The 10,716-nt window shown below is 39.2% G+C and overlaps 1 protein-coding gene across 1 annotated transcript in view; it reads right to left on the reverse strand.

Moving 5' to 3' along the window:
* The window catches only part of ADAMTS6 (ADAM metallopeptidase with thrombospondin type 1 motif 6), a 331,893-nt gene that overhangs the window by 314,791 nt on the left and 6,386 nt on the right, over positions 1-10,716 (reverse strand). The window contains exon 3 of the mRNA XM_069096412.1: positions 2,767-2,935. Within this exon, the coding sequence (XP_068952513.1) occupies positions 2,767-2,935 (169 nt within the window). The remainder of the gene's footprint in view (positions 1-2,766; positions 2,936-10,716) is intronic.

The raw sequence follows: 10,716 nt of genomic DNA on the forward strand, positions 1-10,716 counted from the left end.
AACAAATGGCTTTCTCTATTATCATTAGCTGAATTCGAATGTAACCACCCACTGGTGCCATGCACATATCTTAAGTCAGTATAGTTCCTTCTAGGTCTGTTACTGTTTTTATCTTCATACCTATTAGTCCACTGAAAGACAGTCATTTCCATGGATAGTAATGCAGGCAGTGGGTGGGAGCTGTCCAGCTGCAGTAAATTTGGAGGAAGCTAAGGGGAAGGATCCCAAAAAAATAAACATAAGCCTGAAATAAGTTGAATGCAGCAAATGGAGCAAATTTCTTACAGAAGTCAGACCTTCATTGCTATCTCAGTATTTAATTCTGCTGCCTTTTCATAGCCCATATGTCTTCATATATCACCACAGACTCTGTTTTACCTACCGAACCTACTTAATCTGGACACTGCATTTGGTCACTCAGATGGGCACTCTATATCCATGACTCTGATTCATTACCAAACTCAGATGCTTCTAGCCCATCCCTGAGTGGAAGCCTCCTGGTTAAGGCTTTTCCTCACTCTCCCAATCAGGGAGATTAAGCTATAAACATATAGCTTTAATAATTTAATAATTTTTGACTCCATCCCAGATTCCATCCCTATCCTGAACCCTAGCCAAAGGCAAATTCGGGAGGATGACTGTACTATCCTGTCACCACCAGTCCCTATTGACACCTGCAAGACCAGATGCCTAACATCAATTTATCCAAAAGTACTCTATCATCTAGAGAAAAATCAAGAATATGCCAATATCCAGTATGATCCTCCTGAAACACCATCATATCATATTGGAACATACTGATAACAGAAATTCTAGTCCCTTTCCAATTGCATATCATCTCTTTAAGTTTTAAGAGTTTTAAGCTCTTAAATATTTAAGTTGATTTCCTCAAAATCATCTACCGTTCTATTTCCTAATGCAAGGTCCACTGGGACAATCCTTTCCTAGATCAAAAAATTCAGTTTACTGAAAGTCTACAATGTTTGAAGAATCTTTGACTGTCAGAGAATACTAGATCATCTGCAGTCTCTCACCAACCTGGAATAGGGAAACAGTCATGTGCTGGCAAATTTTTAACAACTGTCTCTGGGAGGGGAAAAAAATTATGCATGGGGCAGCTAGGTAGCACAGTGAATAGAGCACTGGCCCTGGAGTCAGGAGGACCTGAGTTCAAATCCAGCCTCAGACACTTAATACTTACTAGCTGGGTGACCTTGGGCAAGTCACTTAACCCCAATTGCCCTGCCATACCCCTCCAAAAAGCAAAAAAAAAGTACGCATGACACACTTTTAAAGTTTAATCTATATTACTAATATTTTCTGCATCACTTTCTTAAGTTTTAACAATAAAAATATAATAATAATAAATCAAGCCCTGATTTGCAGCATTTGCCAATTTCCAAGGTGTAAATGCTCACACTGAAAATTTAACAACTCTACAAGCACACCACTGGTAGAACTAAGAGGAAAAAAAAGACAACCTAGAAGCTCATGACATAAGTAGGTACTCCAGCAAAATGCCTAAGAACTCCATGGCACCTAGCCCAACAATCTTGGCTCCCCAAACCAGAGAAAAACTCTCTAGCAGGAGGGGTCATATTGTGAAGAGCTCCCCATGGTCCTAGTCCCTTTCTCCCTTGTTCATCAAAATCCAAGCATACTTTTAAGCCTCAGCTCCTTACTAGACCCATAGTTCCCACCTGTGCATATTTAGGATCACCTCAGATCATAAATTTAGAGAAGGGAGCTCTACATGACCATTCATGGCCATCAAGACCCATAAAAATAGGTGAGAGGGCAAACACCCCTAAAGAAGGAACAGACTCACTTCATTGTTTCTGTCACCACTGCCACTGACCTCCTTGGTGTTTACCCACCTTGATATCTGGGATCTTCACAAACAATTTAAGACTCTTCTGGCTCCCTTCTGCTCTGATCTTGAATACCTGTCTAATCCTTTGACCCTACCTAGATGATTGCTCTCACCCTGCTTGATGTATCAGGATGGCCTGAGTACATCTAACTTACTCAACACACCCTTGCCTCAGCATAGGAATAGAATAGAAATCAACTTCTATGTATTATCAGTGTATTACAAGTATGTCCCAACACATGAATAAAACAAGACTTCTTCCTAGGTCTGTAAAGAAATCTGATCACTCAAACCTGAATCCCCATTTATATGTGTTACAGAGTTTTACATACATACTATGAAATTCTCACTAAACGTCTTCTGTCACCCAAGATGTAAATCTTCTTGTAGTTTTCAGTTCAAGGCAAAAAGGGCTACTTTCCAAGGGTAAGTGGATAGCAGTACTTTTAAAATGGTTCAATATATGACCCACTGTGATTCCATATAAATTTTATTTTAATTTTACCTAATTCCATAAAGAAGTTCTTTGGCACTTTGACTGACAATAAATTAAATACATAAATTACTGCCATACATAAAAACTGCTGTTTTTTCTACATCAATATGACCCATTAATGAACCTGGAATGTCTATTCAATTAATTAGGTCCTCCTTTATTTTGATTATTATAGTTTTAAGTAGTCCTTCTATAGGTCCTATGTATTCTTAGAAAAATTAAATTCCTAAAAATTCAGTCATTTCTGTTGTTGCTACAAAATGACCCACTATGATCATACTCAAGCATTTTGTGGGACACTATAATAAAACTATAGTCACTCACCTAACCAATATTAATTACATAAAGGAGGAAGGGATCATTACCTATGTTACTAAATCCTAAATGGTTTGCTTACCTGAAACACCACAATGGGAGTGATCATATAGATGCCTTTGTTGAAGGGTAGACTTTTTGTAAACAACATGAGGGTGGCCATTTTCATAACTAAAGTGTTTAGAATTTTCTGTAGCATTCCTTAAAGGCTCAATAAAATACTCTTCATCTTCTGTAGCAATAACACCATGCTAAAAGGGAAAACAAAAACACAGGTCCAAATGGTTTCCCGGAAACACTGAAAGCGCACACATTACGAGACGTATTTGTCCTCTCCTCCCTCTCAAAGAAACCCCAAGAGAAAAGAGAATATATATCACACATATTATTAAGGCAAATTTAATGGAGTCTATTTAGAAACTCTATACTTAAACTAACATTCTCTCTCCCCACCTCTCGAAATTCTCCCCATCTGTCATTATTGCTCTCATTTGTAAAGCCATCTCTGACTGAAAGTAGAAAGAGCTCCCTCCTCTCAGCTCTTCCAGTAATGATTATCTCTGTACAATTCATTTGGCAACTAATGATGCACTGCTTTGCAAATGTATACTATGCCATCACATGTAAACCTTCTTGAATTCAGGCATGATACTGTTTTTTCGTTGTATTCTTTACATGGCACAGAGCTTTACGCATGGTTTGCGCTTAATAAATTTTTGTTGTCTACTGGAATATACTTTTTCCACTGCTATTCTGAATGTCTTTAAATCCTATACAATTAACCCTTCACTTGTCTGTCTCTCATCATAATTAAAGTTCTTTGAAGGCTGACAGATCTTTGAAGATTGAAAACGTTTTGCAAACCCTTAAGGCATCACATCTATCATACGAATGTGGTTATTTCTATTATTACTAAAACAAGAAACACATTAGATAGTAGGCACTCAAAAATATTTGTTGATTTAACATTTAATATTTTAAAATATTTGTTGATTTAATTTTATTGTACAAAAATAAGACGGAAAAAGTGGATGCAGAGTAGAAGTAAGAACCGCTACTATATAAGGGAGTAATATTTGCCAAAGTACAGCCTGCTAGAGGCAGGCTCCTAGCATCACAAAGTGACAAGTGGGATGCTCTAGGAGAAAGAGAATCAGGATGTGCATTCAAATGTTTTCTCGCTTACTAGCTGTGTACACCTGTATGAGTCATTTAACCACTGAAGCCCTTGATTTCCTCAATTATAAAATAACAAAGTTTGACTCCATGCTCTCTACAACCCTTATTTTAAGTCTTACTGTTTAGTGGCAAAACCATGAACCATATAGTTCCCTGGACCTCAGTTTTCTAAAATAAAGGGATTGGATAAAGTCAAAGGTTCATCCTAAGTTGAGAACCAGAGAGTCCAGGAAGATCAGCATTACTCAAGTACTCAGAATAAAACCCAATCAGTTCCACACTCGGGCAATCTGGATAGCCACCTACAGATTTAAAGAGTACCTTTAAGCAAGGTACCTTTGTCCCAGAATATCTTCCTCTTGACCTTCTTTATCAAATGAAATAGTATTTGTAAAGCATTTTGCACAGTCTCCTGCACACAGTAGACTCTTAATGTATGCTTGCTCCCTTTCTCTTCTCATTAGGGATCCTTTAGTTTAAGAATTGAGGGGGGAGCTGGGGAAGGGTGAAAGAGTAGACCTGTAACCTGTGATTTTTTGGTGAGGAAAATCCCTTCACAAATGTAGATGAGCAACTGTTGTGCAACTTTTAGTGTTACAGAGTTGCTTAGGGGCACTTAGTGGTCAAGTGACTTGTCGAGCATCATAAAGCCAGTACATGTGAGAGTCAAGACTTGAACCCAAGCCTTCCTGACTCCAAGGCCAACTCTTGAGTCCTAGACAGAGACCATTAATTCTACATAAATACAGTGAGCCTGATGTAGTGGGAAGAATATCAGATATGAAATCAGAGAATCTGGGCTCTCTAATATCTACCAGCTGACCCTGAAGAAGCCATTTCACTCTCTTGTCCTGAATATCTTCACCTGTACACTGAGGGAGTTTAACTAGATAGTTTAACCTTTTTGTGTCAGGAATCCCTTGATGGTGTGATGAAGACTATGGATCTGTTCTCAGAATTTTTTTAAATGTATAAAAATAAAATACATAAGATTGTAAAGGAAAACAATTATATTGAAATATAGTTATAAATTTTAAAGAAAAGTTCATGTACCTCAGATTAAGAACCCCCAAACTTTATTATCTATAACATGCTTATAAGGTCTCATATTAGCTTTATATCTTGTATCTATCCTCTATAATTGTATATAAGTTAATTCCCCCAAATCTGATCTAGTTATTACTAGAAAATAACTCACTATAATTATAATAAAGTACTTTTCAGGACAGTAAAATAAAAGGTCTCTAATACACAGGTATGTATGATTTTATAGAATAATTTCCAATAAGGCAGCTAACTAGGAGCAGCTCCTTTAGGAATGGGACACAGAAAAATAAGTTAGTGAGGGGAAAGAAGAAGAAATTAGGTTAAAGTGGGGTGGCTAGGTGGTGCAGTAAATAGAGCACCGGCCCTGGAGTCAGGAGGACCTGAATTCAAATACGACCTCAGACACAAAAACTAGCTGTGTGATTTTGGGCAAGTTACTTAACCCCAGTTGCCCTCCAAAAAACAATAAAATAAAAAAAGATTAAAAAAAAGAAATTGGGGCTAAGAATAAAGCAGCAACCCCCCCCCAAAGGCTAAGTGCAGGGTAGGGATTATGACTAGGGAAGCATGGCACACATTAAATTGAAAGAGAAGCCAGACAAGCAAACAGAAATGAGGTGACCACAGATATCTGGGGTCAGTGAAAAGCAGGAGATCCAATGTTCATGCAAATAGTTCATAATTTGGAGTGAACTGAGTATAGCAAGAGTCAGCCAATACACTACCAGAAGCAAGCATGGAGCCTGATACCCAGGCAAGTGAAAAAGACTTTTTATTTGCTTCCTGTCCAGGGCCAGAAGGAGTATCCAGATGTGACTGAACCAGAGTCCACAGGTAGATGTATTACAAGTAGGTGAATCTATTTAGTACAGAGGAATAAAGAAGCATAGAGGTTGACAATACATTCCTTTTTATTTTATATTTAGAAGGAATGGCAAGTTGTATGTAGCAGATTTGCAGTTTTATGTGGAATACTTTTATTACTATATTATATTACAAAAAATGCTTGTTTTATTCCATAAATTAAAAATAAAATAATTTTAAGAATGTTCTTACCGTTCCTTGCACTGATCAACATTCTATCATCTCCACAGATTTTAGCACTATGTCTTACTCTGCTTCCTTCTATCAAAAATCCCATCTCTCAGATCAGATAGGGAAACAACAGGTTCCAAGCATTGTCCCTATCTCTTTTTTCCCCCCTAAATAATGTCAGATTCTTTATCTATTATCAAGGTTGAAGATTATAATCAACTTGGCTAATGACTTAGAGAGACTCAGGACAGCTTTAGAATTGGAATTGTTTCCTGTCATAGACTCAAAGGATGAGGCAAGACATCTCCCCATTGGGCTACTTGGTAGGGATGATGCAGCCCCTGTTTTCCATTTCAGTCTCTCCATCAGGTAGAGATACTGCTTTTTCATCTTAACAACCCTTTATCATGCTGCTGACAAAAACAGTGGCCAGATTTATTACTTTCCTAAGTAATCATCCTTCTACTCCAGTCAGGGTAACTGAACTGCTGGCAAATGTGGTGGCCACCTTAATCTGTTGCTGATAACGTTTACTTAGAATCAGGTTCAGGACTAAAAGGGTGGGGACAACTCGACTCCAGGAAACCGATACTGAAATATGTCTCCTCAATCCTGGCAGAGAAGAGGTGGACTAGAAGCACAGAATGAGAGACAGTTCCAGACTGGTCAATGTGTCAATATCTTCTGCTTAAATATATTTATTATTTGTTTCAAAGAAGAGTCTGTCCAGACAGGGTGAAATGAGTAAGTGGGTAATGATAGACACAAGAAATTAATAAGCCATCTAAAAAGTGTGTACTAAAATAAAGAAATATGTTTTGCATGTCTTTCCATGTATAATAGGTATCAGATTGCTTGCCTTTTCAATGGGTGGGGGAGGGGCAAAAGGGAGGGCGAGACCTTGGAACTGAAAATTTTTTTAAATGAATTTTTTTTAGTACATATTTAGAAAACAAAAGAAGTTTATTAAGGGAACACAAATAGGGAAATTTTGCTAATACCATGTTAAATATAATAAAAGCCTTTTTCAAAAAAATTTTGTATATAATCCTCTTTTTTGGTTTTTCTGCAAACTGAAATGTTCATATTTGTTCATGATTTAAGTTCATGATAGGTAATTTTAAAAAGAGATTTGTAAAAATACATACATGGATACTGTTATCTCCTCATCAGCTTTACTATTTCTACCAGGGCAAATGGCTAATAACATGAGGTTTGAATAAGGAATGGATGAATAAGAAAAATCAACTTCACTAATGGAATTGGGGAGATAGTGAGAGAAGAAAAGGAATTTCTTTCTTCCCTGTTTCATAATTATAGTCTCATTTATAACCCAGACTACTTACATGGTACACAATTCCATTAGAATGACTGTCTAGATGCCTTTCTCAATAAATGAATTCAACAGATGTGATCAGGAATCTGCATTCTGATCTCTATGAGACTGACATGGTCCCTTTATAAGGGACTCTGAGATGATCCTGGGGTCTGGATCAGTGTGGACTCTGAGATCACAACAAAAGGCTCTGGTAGTCTTACACAAATATGTGAACATCATAAGATGATCTGGTGGAAACGCTGAATTGTGACAGCAAACTCTGAGATTCTTGTTGAGAGCTCTGGCCCTACCCCCTCTTGCATGAGATGCTGAAGAAGACTTTGTGTTCTTGGGAGGATCAGGACAAGATACTGGCTTTGAGGGACAGGAAGATAGATACTTTCAAAAGGTAATGTTAATTCCTAGGAGGTTAAAGTTGCCATTTCCACAGGCACAAGAACGGGCCCTTTAATGAAGCTGATAGAATCTGCATGATCTGCTGCAGCAAAGTGGTGCAGGAGACAAGAGACAGAGACAGGGACAGAGGGAGGGAAGGAGGAACATGAAGACAGAGACAAACAGAGAGACAGAGAGACAAAGAGAGAGACAGACAGAGGGGACAGAAAGAGAGAGAAGGCACTAAACCAGGCTTCAGTGATTACATTTTCCTTGAGATCAGTCACTGTTCTATTTTTCTCTTTGTATTACTGGTGTTTATCATATAGTAGGTGCTTAGTATATCTTGTTGAATCCAGTGGGGCCCAGATCTCTGGAGCTCAGGGAAATCAGGACGTGTTTTCTGAGATTCAAGGAGAAGTTGGTAAATCTCTGAAAAAGCCTCAACATAAAGAGTATGTTCCAAATTCTCTGATGTTGCTTCAGAAGGTTCACATTTCCAGGGCTCAGGAGACCCAGGTGGCAAAGTACTCTTTCCACCTGATATGGAGGGAGGAAGGTAAACAGAGATCGAGGGTATAAATGACCGAGAAAGAGGTTCTTTTCCAGGCCAGAGAAATCCAGCTAGGGTAAGAGTCCTAGGCTCGGGCATGGAAATCACAGGGTAATTTCCAGCAGTGAGGGTAGGCCAGAGATGCTGAGCTGGAGGCATCTGCAGTCTCTGCACACTGTCATGCCAGGTGGCTGATGCCATGTCCAAGGAGGAGGGCTAGAACTGAGAAAGCATCCACCGTACTGAGCGATTACTACAGGCCGGGCACTGTGCTAACTAGGGACACCAAAAAAGGCAAAAACACGAACCTCAGTCCTCAAGGAACTCACATTCTAATGGGTGTGATACAGAAACTAGAAGGCAGAATAAGACAAGAAGTCCAAAATCTGGGAGAACTACAGAAGCTGAAGCAACACCGCAAGGCAGATGGTCAAAGATTTAGGAGGTCAGAAACCAGCAGCTCCCTGAATTCAAGAGTAAAATTGTTGGAACAGATAAACTATATCAGTACCAATCAGGTGACCTTCATCCTGAGCAACCTCCCAAAGCCCTATTTTCTGACTCATGGGTTCCTGAAGTGCTTTTCATCTATGCGACCTTGTTGACCAGGGCAGGAACTGCTTGCTTCTCAGACAGGGGCTCCCCCCTCCACCCATAACGGAAGGGCAAGCAAACACTCCTGGCCAGAGTTGGGGAGGGCAGAAGTGAGGAGCCAGCAACTCCTGACAATCACTGTACAGGCCTGAGGCAGCTGAGGAACAGCCTGGGCACACTAGTTACCAGAAGGGGCAGGAAGGGGCTGGAAGGAAGAGAATGGTGTTGAAGGAAGGCAGATAAAATTCACTTATTTCAGAGTTGCCCCTGGAAATGATAATGCCATCAGGTACCATGTGATGATGACTGGAACAGAAATCTGGGAGCTTAAGTGTGTCTTTCCATGTGTGACCCCAGGTAAGCCAGGAACAGCTAAATTCGAGTCCCAAATAACACATACTGGTTGGGTGACTGATCAACTCCTAAGGCTCTAGGCAACTCCCTAAGACCACCAATTCTCTATGTTACAGAGAAGATCCCAAAATACATTGGTAAAAGGAATTTTGTCCTTTGGAAACTCCTAATACCAATGAAATAAAAAACTCAATCTGTATTTCTTTATCCACAAAAAATGTATAATACTATACACCTTATCCTGTCAGAGTATTATGAGATTCAATGAGATAATGTATGGAAAAGTACTTTAAAACATACTTAGAAGCATGGTCTTTGCTCTTTGTCCTTCTTTCTCAAAGACAACCATGACATCAGGGAGGTGATGCCATGATGTGAAAGTGAACTGGATTTAAGTGAGGGAGGGCTGGGCAAAGTCACCAGCCTCACTCTCTCCTCTGGAGCCAGTAGCCAGATATGTTTCAGGATGACTGGAGATGGCCCAGGATGCAGTGGGGGATCCTGGCCTTTTCAAGCTAAGGTCTTTAACAGGTCTCAATTTGACTGAGGCAGCACCCATTCGGGGATTAAGGCTTAACAAAAAAATGAGGCAAAGAATGGCTTCTTGAAAAAAAAAAAGGAACATGGTCTTTAAGAAGCATGAGAGGCAGTATAGGGTGGTGGGAAGAGAATTAGCCAGGAAGATATGGGTTCATATCCCACCTCTGACACATACTGGCTGTGTGAACCTTGACTAATCACTGAGTCTCTAAGTGCTCTAGGCAACTAAGATTATAAATTGCAGAGAGGGTGTCAACTTGCATAAGTAGAAGACCCTCCCCTGGGAGTAACCTATGCCAAGTAAAACCCCAATCCCTCTCCCTGCCCCTAATAAAAAGCATGCCTACTGCTCTGAAATGCCTAAGAAGGATTCTCCTTCTCTATGACCCTACCCCTTCTGCAAGCCACGTCATTTAGATCTGGTGAAGCATTAAATGGATGACAGAGTTTTCCTTTTCTTGAAACAATCTCTTCACAAGGATGCTCTGGCATTACACATATCAGCATTAATAGGGATGCCAAACTTGGTTGAGGACTGAGTATAGTTCCTCTTTATGGTAACACATCTTCCATCAAAATGAGAATGTTTACAACAGAGATTTATTTTGGACAAATGTTATTCAAAGCAACAACTCACTGTTTTTAATATAAATGCAACATCCTAACAAACACTACTAATTTAGGAAGAAATTCATGATAAATGTATACAACATGTCATCTACATAAGAATCTTATCCTCTTAAAGCTAAATCCTACGCAGATATTTAAATCATGATTCTGGCTGATCGTTCATGCCAGAAATTTCTGCAGAAAACAGAAAATCTGTCTAGCTTCTTCTCTGTTTAATAAGCATAAATTTAGAGAGAGAGAGGGTAGGAGGGGGAGGAGACAGAGGAGAGAGAGGGGAGAAGAGAGGGAGAGAGAAAGAATAATAGACAGAGACAGACAGGTAGATAGATAGATAGATAGATAGATAGATAGATAGATAGATAGATAGATAGATAGATAGATAGATA

This window comes from Petaurus breviceps, unplaced genomic scaffold (genome assembly GCF_028583685.1).
Source record: "Petaurus breviceps papuanus isolate PSGF00001 unplaced genomic scaffold, PetGlider_PUasm1.0 229, whole genome shotgun sequence".
In the NCBI taxonomy this organism is placed as follows: Eukaryota; Metazoa; Chordata; class Mammalia; order Diprotodontia; family Petauridae; genus Petaurus; species Petaurus breviceps.